Source organism: Hemitrygon akajei, chromosome 32 (assembly GCF_048418815.1).
Source record: "Hemitrygon akajei chromosome 32, sHemAka1.3, whole genome shotgun sequence".
NCBI lineage: Eukaryota > Metazoa > Chordata > Chondrichthyes > Myliobatiformes > Dasyatidae > Hemitrygon > Hemitrygon akajei.
Window position 1 is genome coordinate 7541904 of NC_133155.1, and position 26630 is coordinate 7568533.

General features: G+C 42.1%; 1 protein-coding gene across 2 annotated transcripts in view; it reads right to left on the reverse strand.

Annotated features, from left to right (window-relative positions):
- LOC140719749 (synaptotagmin-like protein 1) overlaps nt 1–8386 on the reverse strand; it is a 51101-nt gene extending 42715 nt beyond the window's left edge. For both annotated transcript variants that reach the window (XM_073034594.1, XM_073034593.1), the window contains exons 1-4: nt 8250–8386; nt 6426–6574; nt 1297–1480; nt 352–418 (exon numbers count right to left, since the gene is read on the reverse strand). In XM_073034594.1, the coding sequence (XP_072890695.1) occupies nt 352–418; nt 1297–1480; nt 6426–6574; nt 8250–8377 (528 nt within the window). In that variant the 5' untranslated portion in view covers nt 8378–8386. The remainder of the gene's footprint in view (nt 1–351; nt 419–1296; nt 1481–6425; nt 6575–8249) is intronic.
- Nucleotides 8387–26630: the final 18244 nt, after the last annotated feature.

Consider the following 26630-nt stretch of genomic DNA (forward strand, 5'->3'; position numbering starts at 1 on the left):
ATATCAGAGAATGTATACAGTATACAACTTGAAATTCTTACTCTTCACAGAGTTACTATCTTTTGCTTTATCTCCCATCACCTAAACTGTACCAACACTAAAGCATATAATACGTTATTCTACACCTTTCCCACAGCATCAGTATCCTTGCTGAATGAGGGTTCCATGAAAAGAAGACAATTAGTCAGGAATTTTTGCCCTTGTCAATGGTGACGTAATGGGAGAGAAATTTTTGCATGTTCCACGTGGTCCATGATCACACCAGTGCAGTTCCAGAGGAAAGCTGATTAGAAGTTGTAGTTTGGTACACAAGTACATCAGAAATTAGTGTTAATCACTTAAAGAACTAACCTGGGTATTGGTGTCTGAGATAAAAGTTTCCTCATTTGATGTAATATAGCATTCATCGCTAATTGAACTGTAAATTGAAGAAACGGGGACTATTAGTGCAAATATAAAGCCAGACCAGCAGTGCACATCTGCAGTGCAACCTTGTGCTAAGCTGACAGCCACACCATACCCTCATTCTGATTTTGTATCTACACTGGCCACTCAGCCCTGCATCACATCCACAATCCACCCTCATTCCCACCTCCAACCCTGACTTCAGCTTTGAATCCCCATTGCACCCCTCACTCCAGCCTCATATTTGCATCCTCAACCTAGCCTCGTACCCACACTGTAATGAGTTCTTCAGGCCCGTGTGGGGTGCCAGAGGGCATTGGGTTCTGAGGATTTTAGACCACCTGAATTGGTTTATTGCTGTTTAATGACAGTCATTAATTGTTTAGAGTTGCTTATGTTTTTCTCTAGCCACTTGTTCGTTGTATGTGGTCTGCCTTGTTTAAGCTTGTTAAGTTTATTCTGATAGGCTCAGGGATTCCATGTTATTTGTATTATTTAAGCGGACGCCTGATCCCTGGGTCCTAGTTTTGAGAATGCTACTTCTCCTGGTGTTGCTCGGCTAAGCCAGCGATGTTCTTTTAGAATTATCATGAATAAACTTTTGTTGCCATCTCTACATCAGAGTCTGACTTTTCTTCCACACTTGGGTTCCGATATTGCCTGTGCACATTGAAACAAACGTTACTCCCTGATTTCCATCTCATCTCTGTACTCTATCCTCAATTCAACATTACCCCCAGATTGCATTCAATTCCTCACTTCAGTATCACTGCTGCACTGCATCCTCGTCCCAGTCTCATTCCCACACAACACTCCCTCCATCTTACACCCGCACTACATCACAATGCATCACAGATCTTTTATCATAACAGTCAAGATATTTTTCTTTACCTGTTGTTACTTTCTGACTGTTTGCAATCTGTCTCATCCACTGCTGTATTCACCAGTTTAGAATTAATTGTCTCTTCATTAGTTACAATGTCGTTCTCATTCTCATGTTCCTCTTGGTTGTGGTTTCTCTGTTTGTCAATAATGACTTTCTCCTCATTAGTTGTCACTCTCTTTTCTCTTTCATCTATAACCAGACAGACATATATTGAAGTAAATGGTAAATTCAATCTGAATAATGGCTCTTTTGGATTCGTTCCAGATGACCCCAGATTTAGCAGTAAAACTAAAACTGAGATGAGGTTTGGTTCTGGGTAAATTGCAGTATCCAGGCAACAGATTCATAGATGTATTCTGTACATGTAAGCATGCCTGAAACTACCTTGCATATTCTTTGAATAGAAAGGATAACATGTGCTATACTGCAGTAGGCCGAGAAATAAGAATCACGGTCACCTCTTGTAAATTACAGAAATGATCAACTGCTCTTTTTTCTTGGATAACTGTTGTCACACTATAGGAGCCATGCATCTATTCTCTATCTGCATTGTATTCAGTGCTAATTACGGTAACTAGTCACATGAGTGGTGGGCATGGTAGAAGTGAAGGGAATAAGTTGTGTATTTGTGCTTTGTTCTGGGCAGTTCGGTTCTGGGGACTGCCGGGTGTAACATCTTTTGTTGACTGCATAATTATGCTTATTTGCATTGCTTCAAGATTTAATGTTTTGCTAGTTGCGTATAAAAGATCGAATACCGTTCTTTGGCTTTTTGGAACATTGTTATTTGATTGATCGGAGGGCAGGCCACACAAGAATAACAGCTATGTCGTCAGCAGCAGCATTTGGAGAAGGAAGTCGGAGGATCAGAACGGGAGTGCGGCGGGAGCCATCTTGAATTTTTCTTATTCTCATTGGAGTTGAGAGAGGCGGGACTGCGCAGGCATGTGACAGCGGGCAGTGAAGTGGGGAAGATTTAAAAAGGACACAGCCTTATACAGTGGGCAGCGGAGTGAGCCAGGAGCAGAGTGTAGGCTTAAGGGCTTGGGCTCAACGGGCTTAGGCGGAAGCGGGCGAGGCAAGGTAGGTTTAGGTTTCAGTTTTTCCTGTTATTTGAGGAAAGGGGAAGTATGAGTGTGAGGGCAGCTTGTTGTTCTCAGTGTCGGATGTGGGAGGTCCTGGAGTCTCCTAGCCTCCCGGACATCCATATCTGCACCAGATGTGCCAAGCTGCAGCTCCTAAGGGACCGTGTTAGGGAACTGGAGCTGCAGCTCAATGACCTTCGTCTGGTCAGGGAGAGTGAGGAGTTGATAGAGAGGAGTTACAGACAGGTGGTCACACCAGGGCCACGGGAGGCAGACAGGTGAGTCACGGTTAGAAGGGGGAGGGGGAAGAGTCAGGTACTAAAGAGTACCCCAGTGGCTGTACCCCTTGACAATAAGTACTTCTGTTTGAGTACTGTTGGGGGGGGGGGGGACAGCCTACCTGGGGGAAGCAACAGTGGCCATGCCTCTGGCACAGAGTCCGGCCCTGTGGCTCAGAAGGGTAGGGAAAGGAAGAGGAAGGCAGTAGTAATAGGGGACTCGATAGCTAGGGGGTCAGATAGGCGATTCTGTGGACGCGATCAGGAGACCCGGATGGTAGTTTGCCTCCCTGGTGCCAGGGTTCGGGATGTTTCTGATCGCGTCCAAGATATCCTGAAGTGGGAGGGTGAGCAGCCAGAGGTCGTGGTACATATAAGTACCAATGACATAGGTAGGAAAAGGGAAGAGGTCCTGAAAGGAGAATATTGGAAGTTAGGAAGGCAGTTGAGAAGAAGGACCACAAAGGTAGTAATTTCAGGATTACTGCCTGTGCCACGTGACAGTGAGAGTAGGAATGGAATGAGGTGGAGGATAAATGCGTGGCTGAGAGATTGGAGCAGGGGGCAGGGATTCAAGTTTCTGGATCATTGGGACCTCTTTTGGGGTAGGTGTGACCTGTACAAAAAGGATGGGTTACACTTGAATCCTAGGGGGACCAATATCCTGGTGGGGAGATTTGCTAAGGCTACTGGGGAGACTTAAACTAGAATGGTTGGGGGGTGGGAATCAATTTGAAGAGACTAGGAGAGAGGAGGTTAGTTCACAAATAGAGAAAGCTAGTAGACAGTGTGTGAGAGAGGATAGGCAGGTGATAGAGAAGGGGAGCATTCAGACCGAAGATGTAGGGGAGAAGGAAGAAAAAGATAATAAAGTTGATCGCATCATTAGGGATAAACAGAGAGGAAGAGGTGGAAAGTTTCTTAAATGCATCTATTTTAATGCTAGGAGCATTGTAAGAAAGGTGGATAAGCTTAGAGCATGGATTGATACCTGAAAATATGATGATGTAGCTATTAGTGAATCATGGTTGCAGGAGCGGTGTGATTGGCAACTAAATATTCCTGGATTTCGTTGCTTCAGGTGTGATAGAATTGGAGGGGCAAGAGGGGGTGGTGTTGCATTGCTTGTCCGAGAAAATATTACAGTGGTGCTTTGGCAGGATAGATTAGAGGGCTCACCTAGGGAAACTATTTGGGTGGAATTGAGGAATGGGAAAGGTGTAATAACACTTATAGGGGTGTATTATAGACCACCTAATGGGGAGTGAGAATTGGAGGAGCAAATTTGTAAGGAGATAGCAGATATTTGTAGTAAGCACAAGGTTGTGATTGTGGGAGATTTTAATTTTCCACACATAGACTGGAAAGCCCATTCTGTAAAAGGGCTGGATGGTTTGGAGTTTGTAAAATGTGTGCAGGATAGTTTTTTGCAGCAATACATAGAGGAACCGACTAGAGAAGGGGCATATAATTATGGAGAAGGATAGGACTGGACCCAGGGTTGAAATTTTTGATTGGAGGAAGGCTAACTTTCTGGGAATTCTGTTGATTAGGGTCCAAGTAGTTGAAAGGCAGTAATGGAGAAATTAAAACTCTGACTATATAGGATACCAAAATTGGAAGAGTGCAGTGATGTTGGACATTGGAACCTTGAAATAAGATTAAGAAGGGATTTGAAAATAGGAGTAATGTTTCATCTACTTTTTTAAAAACTGGCCTCAAAATGAAATACATTTTTGATTAGCTGCTCAAAATCAATTTTATCTAAGCAGCATTGAAGTCACAAAAGCTGACACTAAGCACCAATGTAAAAGTCAGCAAGTTGATCGAATTGGACAATCGCCGATGGGCTAAAATTTCATGCCCATAAAATTTGTAATCATTCTGCAATGAGGTATCTCTCAGAAGATTCCAGCTCTTGGATTGGACTCTGTAGTTCACGTTTTGATGTGTTTCTGGTTGCACCTTTTTTTTGTTGTTATTTTGTGTGACTTTGCTTGGGGTGGACTGGCTCTGCAGCCTGCAGTCAACAAATGTCACAACGCTAGATTGAACTGAACAGGGAAGAAACTGAACATTCCTGGACTTGTAGTTTGATGTTTTATCTATTGTGTTTTTCATTCTTTTTTGCCATTTGTACAATTTAATCTTTTTTTGCACTTTGGGGGGGTTCAATGTTTTTCTTTGAACAGGTTCCATCGTTTGCTCTGTTTTGTGGCTCTCTGTGGGAAAGACAAATCTCAGGGTTGTATATTGTACACATACTTTGATAATAAGTGTACTTTGAATCTTTGAACCTTTGAAGTGAAGTTCATTTTAAACCATTTCATGGAACTATAGCGCACAATTGATGAACTCTCAGAGGTAAGAGAACAGAGTTTTATGCAGCTTCGAACAATGATATCTGACTGTAGTATGATCATACAATTCTGAGGTCTCAGTCTTCACTAATGCTCTTTCACCTAGTTCAATCATTTCCAAATAGAGGACTCCAAAGGCAGACTATATGGAAATGTTTGGGTGTCTTCCTTGCCTCAGATCGTTTTCTGGTTTCTATTGCCTTTGCAAATACGTAGTTTAAATCCCTCCAAGAGCACAAGTTAACTTTTCATTGAGGACATCACTCAGCAGATTTTATAGGTTTTTATTCCTCAAAACTTGTCCCAATGACTCAGGAATTTGTAAACCTCCCTCTTGCATCACCTCTTCAGCCACACCCTTTCTCAATTCTCTTCCTGGTTTAGTACCGGCTAGCAAGTGACATTGGGAACAATACCAAGGATACTACCTTTGAGAAGATTGCCTTATTAACCTTTCTGGATCAGGAGTCCCCAAACTTTATTTTGCCATGGACTCCTACAATTACCCAAGGTGTCCGTGGAACTCCTGTTCTAGACAAACACCTGAAACTTTGCCTGAAGGACCTCAACAACTCTTCATGGATTGTAGCATAAACCTTAGCCTCTTATTCTCATTCTCTTTGCTGATGGCCCTGCACATGCTCATTAACATTAAGGGGGACAATATAATATTGCAGAAATATCTAATAAATACCTGTAACTATTGAATTATGGTTAGGGAGGGTGGAGATATGTCTCTACCAAAGGAGGTGTAAGGCGCCTCATCTCTCTGCTAGGCTGCAGGTCACCCTTGGGCAAGGTGTTGCACCTGCTTTACTCCCTCAGTCAGGGTCATGTGGAGCCACGGGAGCAGGAGGTGGATGGTCGTATGAGCAGCTGGTGCACATCACAAGTCCTGGTTATGTGTGTAATGTGGAAGCAGGTTCACAGGTTTGGTGAGTGAAACGAATAAGCACATTAATCTTTTTTTTACAAACAGTAAAAGCTATGACCAAACATTTAAGTCCCCCAAGTTATACAAACTACAAAACTAAATATTCCACAAAAGATACTGCTAAAAGTGCATGCTGACCATACCTTTCCAATGGCTCTATGAAGCATGCCCTGGAGACAAAGGAAAGAGAGAGGGAGAGACCAAGGCTCCCGCACGTGCTACTTTATATCCCCTGAGGCACCCTGAATTGGAAATTGGTGCCGTGGCACACAAGCTAATTGCTAGGAAAGATTGGCTGCAGTTTTTAAACGGGCCAGTCACCAACCAACATAGCGGAATTGGCTTTCATCTGGCAAATAAGCCACAGCTCCACAGGACATAATTCAATTTGCCGATTTTTCTCTTTTAAATGTATTATACAGTATATGCACTTTAACCTTTCTTTTCAAAACAGCCCGTAATCATTCTTGGAATTACCTTTCGTTCTTTTCTTCTTACGAATGGAAGCCCGGATAATGTCCGATCCGAATTGTTTGTCTGTGTGGCGCTTTGCTCTGGCTTCCTTGAACCAATCCCCTGTTGCAATTTTTAGTCGTTCTGGATCATGAATTGATTGTTGTAACTTCCTGCAGATTTCACAGTAAAAAAATCTGAAGGATCATTTTGTGTTTAAAGCGGAAATAAGTAGCAAATTCACAATTAGGATATTTTAATAATTCTGAACAAGCTTTGCAATGTGGAGGAGTTAAACTCCTGAGCTGTAGTGCACTCGATTGATCAACAAATTCCTTTCAGTATTGGGATTTTTGAATCCAATTTAAAACAAGTGTAATCATTGGAGCCAAACCTCATGAATGGCAGTTGAATGTGCACCATTATTAAGGTGTAATGTACCTTAATTCTATAGGATAATATCATAGCTAAAGGACTAAATTATAAGGACAAATTGGATAAATGCAGCTGATGTTCCTTGGATGACTGATGAGGTGTACCTAAGAGCACTGAGTTGAGTCTGAGGACAAGATATCAGGAATTAAAAAAGAATATCAGATCAGGAATCTGAATTCTATATACCAAAATCACAGAAGGAACAGGTCAATGTTGTGCTTTAGAATGTTGTCTAGTCCTGAAGTAGGGTGTCAGTCTGAAACTGATAACTCTTTTCCATAGATGCTGCCTGACCTGCTGAGTTCCTCCCGCACCTTGTGTGTGTTACTTTGGATTTTGTGCAGGTCACCCTTGGGCAAGGGGTAGCACCTGCTTAGCCCCACCGATCAGGGTCACATGAAGCCATGGGAGCAGGTGGTGGATGGTCTTAAGGGCAGCCGGTGCATAATCACAAGTCCTGGATATGCAACGACCACTGACACCAAGCACGACAATCTCTGAAGAGTATTGACAATGGATGGGTGGGTCACACGCCTTGTAAAGACACTGCCCAGAAGAAGGCAATGGCAAACCACTTCTGTAGAAAAAATTGCCAAGAACAATCATGGTCAAAGACCATAACTGGCCATGTCATACAATATGGCACATAATGATGATGTGGATTAAGTTGGTACAAGTTGCCAGTTTGGAAATGATTTTCAATGCTGCTTAGAAATTAACAATGGCTTCTACTTGCCATTTGGTTACATTTAATGTTTAAAAGTTCGGAGTCCCTGTTTACTAGTTGGTCATAAATAAAGCATTAGTAATTGTTTGAAAGTTGGTTGAATACTTAGAAGTGGGCCATAGTAAATTGTTAACTAAGGCTCATAGATAATGTTTGGCAGTACGTATTGCTTAACGTTGGTTCTGGAATGGAGAAAGCTATGAGGATATTTAATGAAAGGAGTATAAACAATAACAGTATATCTAATTACTTCTGATCAATGGACATGCCTTATCATTGCTAAGCCCTGGAACTTATTCTGTGCTTTAGATTAGGTTTGGGTTTCTTTAATATCAGAGAATGTAAACGGTATACAACCTAAAATTCATACTCTTCACAGTAATAATGCTAGGTTTATAAGGTCCATGAACACATTTAGTTTCTTAATATTCACTAGAAAAAAATTGAATATGATAGGAATTAAAGAAATCATAATTGTCCAAGAAGTTATGCTGCTTGAACAACTCAGCTGTTAAAAAATGATTAAATAGAAGGGGTTTTTAGAAGTAGTCATAATTTGTTTTTCATACATTAAAGACCATTACTAAAACAGGTATAAGAAAACAGTTATAAAGTATAACTGAGTAAGTTATTTGTCAGAAAAAGAGGAGTTAAACTTTTTTGAATATAAATTTTTTTCTGCTCACTTGATACGTTCTTCCTCCAATAAGCGGAGTTCGGTATCGCGGTACAGAACCTGTATAATCATATCCTGTTCCTCCTCTGTTAGGAAGCTCAAGTCAACCAACTCGTCTATATTGAAGTCTAATTCCATGGCAAGATGACAAACACCAGGATACTTCAAGATATTCAAGTGGCAAATTTCAACTGTACAATTTGAAGATTCTTGCAATACAGTTCAGCATATTGCAGTCTAATTGAGAATGTTTTTGATCAGTTCCAAACTTAACAGCCCGGGTAATGAAGCAAAACCCATCCAAAAAGCTCACTGTTTTCCACTTCTTAGCAAAGGTGAGGTGCAGAAAATCCTTTTGTGTGCCAAATACTTGTTCATGTGCTGGTTCAGGCATCAATCACTGTAAATAAACAGAGAACTGTGAGATTTTACTCCATCATTTATGATTCAAGACTTAAAGTGCATTTATTATCAATGTATGCTGTATACAACAGTGAGATTCGTCTTCACACAGACAGCCATAAAACAAAGAACCCGCTCAAAGAAAATACCGAATACCCGACGAGCAAAACAAAGAACAAATCAGGAAAAAGGCAAAAAATGAGTGAAAACCATACGGAATATTAAACATGAAACCATAGAAATAGTCTAGGAATGTTTAGTTTAGTTCAGTTCAGTTCAATTTAGCGCTGTGTCACTTCTTGACTGCAGGGTGCAGAGCCTATATGCCCCGATCAAAATCGCACAAATTAGCAAAAAAAAAGTGACCAGAAACTAGAAACACATCCTAACATGAGCTACAGAGACCAATCCACAAACTGCATCGATTAAACCTTCCCCAAGACTCCAGCACCATCCTCTGACAGCATCAAGCAAGAGTGAGATTGAGAGAGAGACTGGTCAAACACAGCCAGCTTCCTCTGGGAGCTGTGTGAAAGAGGGAGAGAGAGAGAGAGACCAGTCAAATGCAGGCAGACGGCGCTGAACACCCGCTCACCTTCCGCTCTCATCCTTGTTGATTTCAACCTTGCTCGACACTTTAATCTGTGAGATCAGCGAGAAATGGAGTTTGTCAAGGGCTCGCGCCCAATCTCCAGGCCACACAACCTCACCAAACTCTCTCAGAGGCAGCAAAGCACCAGATAGTTCAACCAGCCCAAAAACACACCATCAAAATGTAAACGATAGGTTTCAAAAGTAGCAGAAACATATTTAAAAGAAGAAGTAGTAAAGGACGTAGTTTCATGAACTGTCTGAAGGATGTCACCTTTGGTCGTGTTGTTTGGTGGCACCATCTTCTATGGGGACCCATTTTCTTATGGGCTTGTTAAAAAATAATGCATTCTGTATGATACATACCATGGCAAGATCAGTTTTCAAAAAGGATGCTAAGAATATTGTTGAAGAACAGAGATGAGTTTACTCTGTCTCGAAAACTCAGTCGGTTAGAAATTGGATTGCAACCTCTTTTTGCTGAATTGAAACATTTGCTGCACTTAATACTAATGCCCAAATGGATCCCTGTAAATGATACTGAGAAATTGGTCAAAATAAGTTTAAAACAGCATTAGAATAGTTTATGCCCAGAAAGGTGTGGCAGTAACAGGATCTTCATGATTCCCAATGAGACCTCATTCAGTTTTGGTTATTCCCAGCACTGGGCTGATCAGTATTCAGAGAGGAAAGTAAGACCTTAAAGATAAAGTCTCCATTGCAGCCACACAGGAACAATACAAATTCTGGTTATCATGGAGGTGACAGGGAACTAATGAGAGAGGAAGAGACTGCCATATTAACTCAAAGATTCAAAGTACATTTCTGGAGACACCCACGTAACAAAGGAACCCATCTGAAGAAAAGCATCAAAATCCCTCCCACGTGCAAAAACATAAAAAATGGCAACATGAAAAGAGCAAAAAACACAGAATATAAAATGCAGAGAATCCAGGCATGTTCCAGTTCAGCTCAGTGCTCAAATTCTGTGGGCTGCTCCGATTCAAAATCACCCAAAATAGCAACATAAAAAAAGAGTGACCAGAAACCATTAATGTATTTGGATAATTCCTTGATGTGTTACATTCTGTGAATATGGACCTGCACTGTAAGACAAGAGGGCTTTTTGGACTGATTACTTGCATACTGCACAGAGGTTAAGAATTGAAATATGGAGGGCATCACTTGGTTTGCACTGGAAACGTTACTTTGCAGACTCCTTATAGAAATTAGCTTTCTATTAGGCTGTGTCTTTTATCCTGCAATGTCTACCCGCTCTGCTCAATTAAAAAAATGGATTGTGGATGCTAGGTAAAGATGTCCCTTAGTGGAGTTCCCTCTTCCTAAGAGTTCTCTTGCTCCTGTGCTCTTCAGGATTTATCTCATGGCCCCCAGACTCCACCGATCCTTGCTCTTCTCTGTCACAACTGCTGTCCTTGACCGGCAATACAGTGCAGCATACAACAAACAATAATGAAATCCCCATTTTTACCTGGCATGTGCTCCAAGGCGACACACACAAAATCCTGGAAGAACTCAGCAGGTCAAGCAGCATCTATGGAAGTGAATAAACAGGTGACATTTCGGGCTGAGACCCTTCATCAGGACTGGAATTATTCTGGTGTCTTCCCCCTTCCTCTCCAGTCCTGATGAAAAGTCTCAGCCTGAAACATCAACTGTTTGTTGCTCTCCATAGGCCTGCTGAGTTCCTCCAGTATTTTGTGTGTGTTCCTCTGGATTTCCAGCATCTGTACAATCCCTCGTGTTTATTATGCACTGCAAGGCACTCACGGACTGGTGCAGACCACACAATCTCATCTTTAGCGGGTGTACAGTCTTTTCTAGTAACTTGTGTGGATCTCATGTTTGCTGTGACTGGAGGAGCCGGGGACAGAGATGCAATTTCTCTCCCAGAATGCAGGAAGCACCCATCTGTACATACTCCATCAGAACGAAGAAGCTGATGCAGCCACAGAAATGTCAAGAATCCCACCAGCCTCTGGGAAGACAAGCTATTGGCTAGGATGAGCATTAAAAGAAGCTCATGTAATCAACACCTGGTTAACATCAAGTGAGAACTAAGCTTTACAGTTATGTGAACCGTCCCTTCGTGTGATACCCTGAGACAAATGGTGATGATTAGAAATAACATCTTTTGGAATGTGTGATTTGATATATTACAAAAACTCAATGCTTTGGTAACTTAGACACCAAGTAGTTGAGGTAATTGTGGAATTGCACTGGCAAGAATTTTAAGAAATACATGCTCATACGGATCAAAATTTGAATTACAGCTGTGAAAATGACAATGAAGGATTAAGCAAGGCTTGAAAGGTATTCAAAGAAATGTATAAGAAAGTGGCTTATGAGATGATCAGGAGCAGTGACCCCTGGAGACTAACCAATGAAGATGACCCTAAGACAGAAAGCTCGCCAAGATCAAAACCTGGCTGGGTTCATCAAGCACAGGTAATATCTGAATATATTCAGTGGGTTTTGGAAGTTGTGAAAATTGAGTTGTGTATCTAAAAGAGTTACTGGGTCATATATGAAACTGTATTGTGACTCTTTGAGTTGATTGAACTAATTGCAATTATGGTATAGTGGTTAGGCAAAGTCATTGTTTAGTGTGTTTTATCATATGCTGCTTTTAATTGTGGGTGGCGGGGAGGAGATATGTCTCTACCAAAAGAGGTGTAAGGTGCTCCCTCCCCGCCACTAGCCTGCAGGTCACCCTTGGGCAAGGTGTAGCACCTGCTTAGCCCCCCAATCAGGGTCAGGTGAATCCACGGGAGCAGGTGGTGGATGGTTGTATGAGTGGCTGGTGCATATCACAAGTCCCAGTTATGCGACCACTGACGTCAGGAGACAATCTCTGAAGAGTATTGAAAGTGGCTGGGGTCACCCATCTTGTAAAGGCACTGCTCAGAAGGTAATAACAAGCTTCTGTTGAAAAATTTGCCAAGAACAAACATGGTCATGAGGCCCATGATCACCTACGTCATACAACACGGTACACAGCAAACGAATGCTTTTAAATTATTATCAGAGACTGTATGCTTGCTAGGCATTCACTGTGAGGAAGTTCTTTTTTATGATTAATAACAACCTACATATTGAGGAGGTAGATACTTTTTCTGTTCATAAAAAGATTCAGGTTATTTTAGGGATAGCAGTACATGAATCAAGTCAATGAATATCTGCACTCATCAGAAATCAGCAATACTAGTCAACTCTGGTACCTGAGATGCCATATTTTTCTCACTAAAGTCAGAGTAGATGATTTTATTTAGATACAAAGCCTGGATGGCCAGAGGTAAACTACAAATTCAGAGGCATGGGACAGGAATGTTTGGAGATCCTGCAGAAAAGCATTTGAAACTCATATGACGTGACCCTCACTGGGAATACCATCCAGGACCGAGACTGCAGCCGAAACTCTTTCTGCAAAACATTTCATTTCTCACTGATGACAACCATGGAAAAATCTGAACCGGAGAACACGTCGCTCATCAGAGAGGTCTAACTGGGATGTGGCATCTCTGGAAGCTCGCTGAGAGTGGCTCTTCACTGATGCTTTGCCTCTTGCCACAGAGTCCTTGGAAAGAGCTGAGATGATGCTGATAACGTGGTGATGTTACAGCTATTTCTATAACAATATCTCCACAAATGGAATGCTGGCAGCTGTGTCAACACTGCGACACCCATTGAATGAGCACCACAACAGCTGAAAGCTGGAACAAACACTCCCTGTTAATTGCAGTGCATACTTTGGGCAGCCTTATGTCAAACATCACCAGTGCATTTGTTTATCAAATGAGGAAAACAACAATCCACCACTTATAATTCCACTGAAACTGTCCAATGACAATTGGCATATGGAATTTTGTTCTCCAATTTATGTTGGTATCCACGGAAATGCTCAAGATCCAAATAATGTCATCATTTCTGATGCCGGGAAAACTTAAGGTTTGATGTTATGAACAGCACGCTCAATTGTTGGATGCAGGTTTGATAGAATCATACCCCCATCTACCACAACCCCACTCCTCCTCCTTTGCTTTAATGAAACCGTAGCATTTCACCCAGTCTCTTCCCACAATGGTAATGCTCTATCCAAGGCAGTATCTTGATGACCAACCTCTGCATTGTCTCCTGTACAATTACATCCTTTGGTGACCAAAACTGGACATATTATACCAGCTGGGGCCTAACCAAAGCTCTGAGTCAAATCTAACGTTCTTACTCTTAATATCCCAGCTAATGAGGCAGACATCCTGTATGCTTCCTCTTCCACTTTATCTAGCTGGGCTGCCACCTTTGGGATCTTTGGACTTGTACACCAAACTCAATATTCCTTTTGGCCCTTTCTTTCATTGTGAAAGTCCTACCTTATTAGTCCTCCCAAAGAGCTTTGCCTCATGCTTGTTAGGATAAAATCCATTTCACTCTGTCTGTCACACCAGCTGACCATATTACCCTTTAGCCTATGAGTATAGAGGTTTAAGAAGCAACTAAGGCTTGTTGGGACCAGTGGGAGATCGCAGAGTGAGCTGGTGACAATTCTTTGTGGATTTTATGCGCCAGGTTTAAAAAGTGACTGGTGACTGTCGGGACTTGTTTGCCGAGCGGGAGGTTGCTTGGGTTATTAATAACATCAAAGTTAAAAATAAATTTATTATCAAAGTACATACATGTCACCATATACAACCCTGGGGTTCATCTTCTTGCAGGCATTCACAGTAATTACTAGAAACACAATAGGATCAATGACCCACCGCGCCCAACAGGATGTTTGAACAGTCAATGCGCAAAAAACAAAAAATTGTGCAAATATAAAAAGAGAAACAATAATAATTATAATAAATAAAGAAACAAAAAATATCAAGAACATGAGATAAAGAGGCCTTGAAAGTGAATCCATCAGTTCTTCTCTAATGGTATCTTAGAAAACAGTCTGTTGTAGTCAGCCACTGGAATTATGGACAAAGCTAACCCTGTAACCAGCTCCATTTTTAGTTATACACCAGACACAGTTATTGTGATCCAGATGATTCTGTGATCTGCTTCAGTTATGCTATGCAGTTCTAGGCATGACAGTTCACCTTTGTCAGACTGTGTTGTCTGATTTTGCTTTACATTCGGTAACTGTGGTAAACTATGTATACCTGTCTGGACACGCCCCTCTGCTGACTGCTCCAGTGGCTCCTCCCACAGACCCCTGTATAAAGGCGATTGGAGGCAATGCTCCTCCCTCAGTCTCCGAGATGCCGTGCTCCCTTTTGCTGCTAATAAAAGCCTATCGTTCACCTCTTGCCTCCGAGAGTTATTGATGGTGCATCAGTAACTTTCTGCATTTGCTTAGTTTTGTGGTTTCACTCAGTTGTGCACCTTATCTCCAAGTGACCTGATCTGTGACACCTTCAGCTGACTTTTTCTCTGAACCAACACTCATTTGCATCATGGGAAGATTTGCCACACCGATAACACCGATCTTTGCACTAGTCGGGAGACATTTTTTGCATTTCATGTTCTAATCTCTTTTTTTGTAGTTCTGCCACATCCTTTGCTGCAGTATCTAACAATACTGCAATGGCCAATGCCCATTCTAAGATTAAGTCTCTTTCTGATAGTAGCCTTTTTCTAGTGCTTCGACTGTGCACACCACATACCACCCTGCCCCTTAATGCATCAGAAAGTCCATCTCTGAAGTCACAGTACTGGGGAAGTTTGTACAGCTTTGCAATGTATTCAGAAAGGCTTTCACCTTTTAACTGGTTCCTTTTGTAAAATCTAAATCTCTCAGCTATTACCAGCAGTTCAGGGCTCAAGTGATTTTGTAAAATTATAACAATTTCGTCGAACGTCTTGCTTGTTGGCCCTTCAGTTGCATAAGAGACTGTACGTTCTCGGGCCCATTAAGCTAAGAAATGCAGGGACTTCCTTTTGCTTCTTCACGTTCGCACTTGAATACAGGTCAACTCTCTCGATATATGACTTCCAACCTTCGTTAGGGCTATCAAGTTCACCAACTTTCCCTACTGAAGCCAATGCCACATTATTTTTCACTTTAAATTCAGCGCATCTTTCACTGTTAATCACAGGTCCCTCGGCTTTCTTGTGCAGTTTTATTCTCGCTGTTGCGTCCCATAACTGTCAGTGCAGCTTGTGATATTTTCTGACACTCATTGCCAACTTGTTGTGTCTGTGCACAACTACATATCGATTAAATAAAAGCACGCGAACGGGAGATGGCTTTAATTGGTGTGTTAACATTGCAATGAGAGAGAGAGAGAGAACAATGTGCATGCAAAGACAATAGATCAATACATAGTGCTGGGGGGGTTGTCATTGCTCTAAAAGAAATAGATCCATATATTACACTGGGTATATCTAAAGCAGAGGTCGATGAGTTCTTGATTAGACAGGGCATCAAAGGTTATGTGGAGAAGGCAGGAGAATGGGGTAGAGAGGTAAGATCAGTCGTGATCGAATGGCAGAGCAAACTCAGTGGGTTTAAAGGCCTAATTCTGTTCCTGTGCCTTATGGTCTTGTAGAAAGTGATGTTAGGTGTGGTGAAGAGCAAGGAAACAGAGTCCATATTCTCTGAGAGCGGAGGTAGAGGAAATAGATTAAAAACAATTGAAGGCTTTGTTTAGAGGAGAGGCCATGTCTGAAGTTGATCTGTGTGACAAACTGCCACTCCTCAGTGACAATGCTCAAAACCACTTTCCTTCCACAACAAGCTCGACACTTCTCCTTTAACGCTGCAGCACTGAAAGCCACTTCTGTTCTCAATATGTGATCACAGGCGTGTGTATCATTGGTGCATAGTGAGTGCATTTCTGAAAGGACATACTGGTTGCAGTTGAGAAGGAATTCGAAACCTCCGCCAGCAGCATCACATGAAATCCACTCAGTGTTGATACTAGGAGTATCCTGCCCTGATCTCTGGGGTTCTTTTAATTTTCTGTTGCAAAAAGGCTTCAGTGGATGCTGAAGTGATTTACTTTGTTGATAAAGCGGCAATTTGAAGATATTGATCTTTGTGACAGTTATGACTCTGAGACTGCAAGCCTGGTAGTTTTTACGCAAGCGTGCTGCTGTGTGAAATTGCTTCCCAAGTACAAGCTGATGTGTTGATGAGCTGTCCTAAAGCATTTTTTTGATGTGATGTCAATCTTATGTCAGGAATTCAGCAACGATGTCTGGAAATACTGAAGTAACAGCAGTGGCAAAACATTCTCATTGACTTGCAGAAATGCCTTTGTTTAACACTGGTTTGCATTCTACATGCACTTAAGAAACTGCATCATTTAATTTCTAATTTACATGCAGTACTTTGCACAGGCTATTGTTTCTGGATAATATCACTGAAGGCTGGTGGGTGCTGATGAGAAAGAGGAGTATATTCTATATAACCATAAGACATAGGAGCACATTTAGGCCATTCAGCCCATCGAGTCTGCTCAGCCATTCCATCATGGTTGATTTATTATCCCTCTGAACACCATTCTCCTGTCTTCTCCCTGTAACCTTTGACATCCTAATTGATCAAGAACCTATCAACCTCCACGTTAAATACCTATAGAACATAGAAATCTACAGCACAGTACAGGCCCTTCAGCCCACAATCTTATGCCAACCATGTAACCTACTCTAGAAACCACTGAAAATTACCCTACTGCATCGCCCTCTATTTCTCTAAGCTCCATGCACCTATCTAAGAGTCTCTTAAAAGACCCTATTGTATCTACCTCCACCACTGTCGCTGGCAGTACATTCCATTCACTGAACACTCTATGTGTGAAAAACTTACCCCTGACATCCCCTTGGTACCTACTTCCAAGCACCTTAAAACTATGCTCCCTTGTATTAGCCGGTTCAGCCCTGGGAAAAAGCCTCTGGCTATCCACATGATCAATGCTTCTCATCATCTTATACACCTCTATCAGGTCACCTCTCATCCTCCGTCTCTCCAAGGAGAAAAGGCCAGGTTCACTCAACCTATTCTCATAAGGCATGCTCCCCAATCCAGGCAACATCCTTGTGAATCTCCTCTGCACTCTCTCTATAGTATCCACATCCTTCCTGTAGTGAGATGACCAGAACCGAGCACAGTACTCCAAGTGGGGTCTGACCAGGGTCCTATATAGTTGTAACATTACCTCACAGCTCTTGAACTCAATCCCACAGTTGATGAACGCCAACACACCATACACCTTCTTAACAACACTGTCAACCTGCGCAGCAGCATTGAGCGTCCTATGGACTTGGACCCCAAAATCCCTCTGATCCTCCACACTGCCAATAGTCTTACCATTAATATTATATTCTGTCTTCAAATTTGACCAACCAAAATGAACCCCTTCACACTTATCTGGGTTGAATTCTACCTGTCATTTCTCAGCCCAGTTCTGCATCCTATCAATGTCCCACTGTAATCTCTGACGACCGTCCAGACTATCCACAACACCCCCAACCTTTGTGTCATTAGCAAACTTACTAACCCACCCTTCTACTTCTTTATCTAGGTCATTTATAAAAATCATAAAGAGTAGGGGTCCCAGAATAGATCCCTGTGGAACACCACTGGTCACTGACCTCCATGCAGAATACAAACCATCTATAACCACCCTTTGCCTTCTGAGGGCAAGCCAATTCTCAATCCACAAAGCAAGGTCTCTTTGGATTGCATGCCTCCTTACTCTCTGAATAAGCACTGCATGGGGAACCTTACCAAATGCCTTACTGGAATCCATATACACTACATCCACTGCTCTACCTTCATCAATGTATTTTGTTACATCTTCAAAGAATTCAATCAGGTTCGTAAGGCATGACATGCCATTGACAAAGCCTTGCTGACCATCCCTAATTAGGTTATGTCTCTCCAAGTGCTCATAAATCCTCCCTCTCAGGATCTTCTCCAACAAGTTACCCACCACTGAAGTAAGACTCACTGGTCTATAATTTCCTGGGTTATCTCTGCTCCCTTTCATGAACAAGGGAACAACATTTGTGACCCTCCAACCCTCTGGATCATCACCAGAGGCTCAGCAATCTTTCCCACAGTAGCCTGGGGTATATTTTGTCTGGTCCCTGCGACTTATCTAACTTAATGCTTTTCAAAAGCTTCAGCACATCCTCTTTCTTAATGCCTAATTGCTAAGAGTTTCAGTCCGCTGTAAGTCATCCCCACAATTGCCAAGGTCCTTTTCCCTGGTGAATACTGAAGCAAAGTATTCATTAAGTACCTCCGCTACCTCCTCCAGCTCTATGCACATTTTCACTTTCACTCCTGATTGGTTCTATTCTCACACAGCTCATCCTCTTGTTCTTCATATACTTGTAGAATACCTTGGTGTTTTCCTTAATCCTGCTCGCTAAGACCTTCTCATGGCCCCTTCTAGCTTCATTCTTAAATTCTTTCCTGGCAACCATGTAATTTTCTAGAACTCCATCAGTACCTAGTTTTTTTTAACCTTTTGTAAGCTTTAAACCATAGAACACTACAGCACAGTACAGGCCCTTCAGCCCTCCATGTTGTGCCGACCCATATAATCCTTAAAAAAAAGTACTAAACCCACACTACCCCATAACCCTCCATTTTTCTTTCATCCATGTGCCTGTCCAAGAGGCTCTTAAATACCCCTAATGTTTTAGCCTCCACCACCATCCCTGGCAAGTCATTCCAGGCAGTCATAACCCTCTGTGTAAAAAAACCTACCCCGATGTCTCTCCTAAACATCCCTCCCTTAATTTTGTACGTATTTCTTTTCTTCTTAACTAGATTTTCTACATCCTTTGTACACCATGGTTCTTTTAATCTACTATCATTTCCCTGCCTCAATGGAACATACAGTATCTGTGCAGAACACCATGCAAATGTTCCCTGAACATTTGCTACATTCTGCCGTGTAATTCCCTGCGAAAATCTACTCCCAATTTATGCTCTCAAGTTCCTGCCTAATAGCATCATATTTCCCCCTACCCTAATTAAATGTTTTCCCAAATTGTCTGCTCCTATACTCAATGACTTGGCCTCAACAAACATTTTTGGCAATGAATTCCATAGATTCACCACTCTCCGGCTAAAGAAATTCCTCCTCATCTCTGTTCTAAAGGGATGTCCTTCTATTCTGAGGCTGTGCCCTCTGATCCTAGACTCACCCATTATAGGAAATATCCTATCTACACCTATTCTATCTAGGCTTTTCAATATTCAATAGGTTTCATTGAGATGCCTCCTCATTCTTTAAACTCCAGCAAGTACAGGCCTTGAGCCATAAGACCATACATTGACACTTACACTTCCAGATTCATTTTCCTGAATTTCCTCTGGATCTTCTCCAATGCCAGAACAGATAAGAAGTGCGAGACTGCTCACAATACTCCTTGTAGGGTCTGACCACTGCCTTAAAGTCTTACATTACATCCTTGTTCTTATATTCTATTCCTCTCAAAATGATCACTAACATTGCATTTATCTTCCTGACCACTGACTCAACCTGCAAGTTAACCTTTAGGGAACCCTACATGAAGGCTCCCAAGTCCCTTTGCAGCTCTGATTTTTTGAATTTTCTCCCCATTTAGAAAATAGTCTATACTTATATTCCTTCTAGCAAAGTGCACAACAATAAACTTCCCTATACTTTATTCCATCTGCCACTTCTTTGCCCATTCTCCCAATCTGTCCAAATCCTTCTGTAAACTCCCTGCTTCCTCAACACTACCTGCCACTATCTTTGTGTTTGTATCATCCACAAACTTGGCCACAAAGCCATCAATTTTGTAATCCAAATTATTGACATATAACATGAAAAGAAGCAGTCCCAACACCGACCCCTGTTAGAACACCACTGGTCATCGGCAGCAAAACAGAAAAGGTCCCCTTTATTCCCAGTCTTTGCCTCCTGCCAGTCAGCCTATCTTCTATCTAAGCTTGTATCTTTCACGTAATACCAGGGGCTCTTATCTTGTTAAGCAGCCTCAGTTGTGACACCTTTCTGAAAATCCAAAAAACAATATCCTCTTACTCTTCTTTGTCCATCCTGCCTGTTATTTCCCCAAAGAATTCCAATAGGTTTTTCAGGCAAGAGTTCCTCTTGAGGAAACCATGCTGACTTTAGCCTATTTTATCATGTGCCTCCAAGTGCCCCAAAACCTCATCCTTAACAATGGACTCCAACATGTGTCCAACTACTGAAGTCAGAATAACTGGTCTATACTTATATTTCTTCTGCCTCCCTCCTTTCTTAAAGAGTGGAGAGACATTTGCAATTTTCCAGTCCACCAGAACATTCCAGAATCTGATCATTCTTGAAGGATCTTTATTAATACATTCACAATCTCTTCAGCTTCCTCTTTCAGAACCCTGAGGTGTAGTCCATCTGGTCCAGGTGCTTTATCTATCTCAGCCCTTTCAGTTTCCCAGGCACCTTCTTATTAATAGCAGCTACACTCATTTCTGCCCCTTGACACTCTTTAGAATACTTCATGTTTGGGAAGTATTTATTCTATGCTTTCTGAATTTCCCCTAGAAACTCCAGTGATTGTGGTTCTGCCATCATTCCTGTTGGAGCCCCCTTTCAATCAGCTTTGGTCAGCTCCTCTCTCATGCCTCTGTAATTCCCTTTACTCCCTGTACTTCTGATACATCTGACTTTATCTTCTCCCACCAGACTGCGGGGTGAATTCTATCATATTATGATCATTGCCTCCAAAGGGTTCCTTTACCTTAAGCTCCCTGATCAAATCTGGTTCATTTCATAATACCCAATCCAGAATTGCTTTTTTCCTAGAGGGCTCAACTACAAGCTGCTGTAAAAAGCCATCTCATAGGCACTCTACAAATTCCATCTCTTGGGATCCAGCCCAAACTGATTTTCCCAGTCTACCCATATAATTGAAATCCCCCATGACAGTCATAACATTGTCCTTATTACATGCCTTTTCTATTTCCCATTGAAATTTATATCCCACATCCTGGCTACTGTTTGGAGGCCTGTGTATAACTCCCATAAGGGTGTAACCACCCTGGCAGTTTCTTAACTTTACTCATAAGGACTTTACATTTTCCAAACCTATGTCACCTCTTTCTAAGGATTTAATTTCACTTTTTACCAACCCCACTGCTTACCCACCTGTCCTTTCGATATATAGTTGGGAGATGAACATCCTTGGATGTGCATTCAGATATAGCACCTTCAATCCTTTATTCATCACTCTGTTTGAATTTGCCCCTGTGTTACACTGCAACTCATCTCATTCACTGCAATTTTGCCCTATTGCCTGCCTGTCCTTCCTCACAGTCTCACTACAAATTGCATCTACTTGTATACCAACTGCCCCATCCTCAGCCCTATTACTCCAGATCCCATCCCTCTGTTAAATTAGTTTAAACCCTCCTGAACAGCTGAAGCAAACCTACTTGCTAGGATATTGGTGCCCCTCAGGGTCAGGTGTAACCTATACTTTTTGTGTAGTTCATACCTTCCCCAGAAGAGATCCCAATGATCCAGAAGTCTGAAACTTTGTACCCCTGCACCAGTTCCTCAGCCGCTCATTCATCTATACTGTCATTGTATTCCTGCCCTGACTAGCACAAGGCGCTGGGAGTAATCAAGAGATTAGTACCTTGGAGGTCCTGCTTTTCAGGCTCTTCCCTAACTCCCTATATTCACTGCACAGGACCTCTTCCTCCTTTCTACCTATGTCACTGGTGCCAATGTGCACCACGACCTCTGGCTCCTCACTCTCCCTCTTGCGAATATTCTGCAGCTACTCTGAGACATTCTGGACCCTATCACCTGGGATGCAATACACCATCTTGGTTTCTCTTTTGCCCGTCTGTCCCCCTAACTATTGAGCCTCCTATCGCCATCACTCTACCTGACTTTACCCTTCTCTGCTGAGCCTCAGAGCCGGCCACAGTGCTACTGCTGCTGCCGTGCCCTGATAAGTCATCCCCTCAGCAGAATCCAAAGCAGTATACCTGTTTCGGAGGGGAATGGCCACAGAGGAACCATGCACTGTTTGCTTACTCTCCTTAATTCATCTGGTGTTCACCCACCTACTATCTGAAGCCTACGCTGTAGGTATGACCACCTCAGTAGAAATCTTACCCATGAGCTTTCCCGCCTCCGGGATGGCCTTGAGTAGCTCCAGTTCCAGTTCCCAGACCTTGTCCTTCAGGAGCTGAAGTTGGGTGCGCCCTGCAGGTGTAGTCATCAGGGAGACCATTAGGTACCCTGCATCCCACATCGTGCAGAAAGAGCATTGCACTGCCTGAACTACCATCCTGCCTACATTCATTATACCTTTGGCTCTAACTTCTTAAGCTTAGGTTCTACCATCAGCTGAATAATTCCAAGTGAATGGGCACACTTAGCCTCTGCCTGTTTTCACCGAAGCCTGCTGAACCAAAGCCTGACCATTCTTAACACTGGCCCGTTTACACTACGGCTGCTCCTCTTACAGCTCGCTTATTTTTATTGGTCCTTGCTTTAGTGCTGTGTACTGAGATTTGAGCTGATCAACTGGCTGAACAGCTCTCCGATATCTTTAACCTCTTGCTTCAGCAGTTTGAGGTACCCACCTGCTTCAAGCAGGCCGTAATGCCTAAGAAGAACGTGGTAATCTGCCTCAGTGACTATCGTCCAGTAGCACTTACATCCACTGTGATGAAGTGCCTTGAGAAGTTGGTCATGAAACAAACTCCTGCAGGAGAAGCAACTTGGATCTGCTCCAATTTGTCTACCATCACAACAGGTCAACAGCAGATACCATTTCATTGGCTCTTCACTCAACCCTGGTCAGCTAGACAGTGAAGATGAAGTATCAGGATGCACGATTAGGCTAGGGTTAAATCAGGGTTGTCGGATTGGAAGGGCCTATTCCACGCCGTATCTCAACAAATAAAAACAAATAAAACCCACAATATATTTGGGTGGGGAACCCCAATATTTAGGCTCAGTGATAATGAAGAGCGGTGCTGTATTTCCAATTCAGAAGGTTATGTTGAATGCCTTTCGAATGTTGAAAAGTCTCAATAGAGTGAATGTGGAGAGGATGTTTCCTATGGTTGAGGAGTCTAAGATCAGAGGGACATCATTTTAGAACAGAGCTGAGAAGGAATTTCTTTAGCTAATGGATGGTGAATCTGTGTAATTCATTGCCATAGTGGGTTGTGGAGGCCAAACCAATGGCAGCAGTTGATAGATTCCTGTGTGGTCAGGGCACGAAGGGATATGGGGAAGAAGGCAAGATTGCGGCTGAGAGGGAAAATGGATCAGCCATGATGAAATGGCAGAACAGACTGGATGGGCCAAATGGTCCAATTCTGCTCCTTGTGGTAATCTGTTCCAATGTATTTGCTACCCTTGGAATTCTTGGTTGTAGAGGTCACATGTTTAGGAAGTTAAGTCTGAAATGTTGTATTGCTCATAGTAAAAAGTGTGATGTGGCCACCAACCACATTATATCTCAACCATGTGAGGACACTGAGGCAGTGACTGGGTTCACCACTTATGTATTCCCATTACTTCCTGTCTCAAAGAATCAGGAGAATCAAAACCTGCTCTTTCACCTCTTCTTTTCTAGCATTACGGCTGCCAAATGTGTTGATGGAGTGAAACGGTATTTTCCCTGCATTTCAAAAGCAGGACTCTAGTGTTTCAGTGTCAATTCAAATGAAACCGATTCCTCTATTTGCATACTGAACAAACTGAAATTTCAAGAGCTGGCACTTCTGACTACACACATCATAACACCTTTGCTGTTGCTGATTGTTTAAGCAAAATCTTAAATCTAACTACTGACTCTAAGAATTACAAACTTGAATGCATATTTGGTTAGGCGTGCTCACCATTCTGATTACTACAAAATGGAGGGGTGAAATAAAAAGAAATTGCAGCAAATATGTACATCATGCTGGAGAGGAACAGTAAAGTTTTCTGATCAATGAAATTTCCTCAGAACTTGGAAAAGCTACCTCCAAGAGGACCATTACCTTGTAGGGTTTGAAGGCATGTGTGCCTCAATGATCCAGAGAGATATGTTGGCTGGAGTCAGGGCTTTACACTTTTGGCTCTTAGTAAGGTCACAGGTCAAAGGGTAGAGGCCAGACTAAGAATAGTCCTCCAGTCTACCAGGTTTGGGGGTTCAGCGCAGGATTAACAACCCTGATTGGTAAAACAAAATAGTTAGAGAAACAGCAATGAAGAATCCTTCTGCATCTGAGTGCGATGGTATTCCTGAGTCTCCGCCTGTGACTTGTGTGATTGACAGTAGTGAAAACCCAGCTACTGACATGATGAAGGAAACCCAGAACAGCACCAGAGACAGAGGACCTTCATTGCTGCCCTAAACACCAACAGCATAACGGACAGTAAGTATGTAAGTTGGAAAAGCTAAAGATGAAATGTTAGAGAAGGGAAAGAAAAAAGTAAAAATGTCCTTTGATAGGAAGAGATTAAACAATGAAAGGAATAATGCTAAAAATACAGTAGAGGAAAAGTAAAGAACACAAAAAATGGGCAAGGACAGGATGTAAAGAAGAATTTCTATGCAAATTGAACTCACTGCTTGATTTAGTAGCCCTTAATGTGCTCAGTCAAAAGATAAAGCGCATTTTCTTGGGTTTCACTGGAACAGTCCAGGAATTCAAGGGCCTACCAGAGACGGATTGATTCCAATCATGCATACACCCAAGGCAAACATTCTTTTTATAGTCAAAGTTGAGTTACTGCAGGGATTCTGAATAACAGCTATCTGTGATTGAGGGAATGCAGGGGAGATAAGATTCCTGAAAAGGTGGGTTTGTTACACAAAGAGAGTTTAAGCATACTAGGGTTATTCTAGGGTTCAGAAGAATGATGCTCCTCAAAAGTACAATCTGAAGAAGCTTGTAAAGGTAGATGAGGAATGATTGTTCTACCTTGCATCTGTAACAATGGGTCACAATCTCAAAAAGAAAGGTCGGTCAAGGTGAGAAGACATAATTTCCTCACTCAGGGGATGAAGTATCCTTGGAATTCTTTATCCAGTAGAATTGAATTTCACCTGCCACTTCTCAGCCCAGCTCTGAATCCTGTCAATCTCTCATTCTAACCTACGACAACCTTCTGCACTATCCACAACTACAAAAACATACGCACGTCTACCAATAAATTCCATCTCCTGTTACCCAGTTTCTATCCTCATTATTATCACCTATTACCATATGTTTATCAACACTCACATAACCCTCCTACTAACCACCTACACGAATGGCAAGTTCTCTTTGTCAGTCTTTGAGCTGTAAGAGGAAACCAGGACATCTGAAGGTAACCTTCATGGTCACAGTCTGCATGTGCAAACTCTATGTCAAAGGCATCTGAGGTGGATTCCAGGTCACCAGAGTTACATAACATCAACAAGATGGGCCACAGTACCGCCCAATGTTTGGAGCTAGGAAGTGCAGCAGTGACCCATGGAAAGATGAAATAAAAAAGTGGAAATTGCAGTAAGTACATACATCATACAACATCTTACAAGAGAGGAACAGCCAAGTTTTCAGATCAATGAGATTTCCTCAGAATGTGGAAAAGCTAAAGATGAAAGAAGGGAAGAAAAAATTATGTCCTACAATAAGAAGCCAAACAATGAAAGGAATAATGCTAAAAAAAAACAGTAGAGGAAAAACAAAGAACACACAAAATGGTCATGGAGTAGAGATAAAGAAGAATTTCTGTCTTAAATTCTGCTTAATCTGGTAGCCCATATCTATTACCTATTGCAAACCTACTGCCAAACAAATTCCATTTGCCACCCATCCACTCATTTGACCCGTTTGCATTAGTCAGCACCAGAATTGAGCGACATTCACAAGGCTCAATCCAAATGGCAGAACCTGGATGCCTGAAACTCCCCAAAATATGAAAGGAAGGCCCACAGTTTGCCATCATGATTTGTCTGATGTCCGAGACTGAAGTCAATTTTACAACTCCTTACTGGTCAATTTCCTTTGAATTTTAAAGTTCCAATAAAGCTATTACCATTCTATCTTGGAGTTCAATATCAGGCCACTTTGCATCCTCCATGAACCAGAGTTTCTTAAGTACCCTGAAGTCAAAGTGTTGAAGAGAACTCTCACCTACTGTTCCAATTTCCGCAATATCAGACACATTTTTGTAAATCTTCATTCAAAAGGTCAACAAAGATCCACGGTAACCAACTACAGTTTATTAACTGATAAGTGGGTATATTAATCTTATTCATAGTTTAATCACAAATGTTTTTGATCTCCTCAATATAATGTATTTCCAATGGCACTCTTAGCAGAATGGAATTCGGCTATTCATCTTCTAATTTGAATCTCCCATCCTGTTGTTGCTGAGATACATCCTAGGATGAT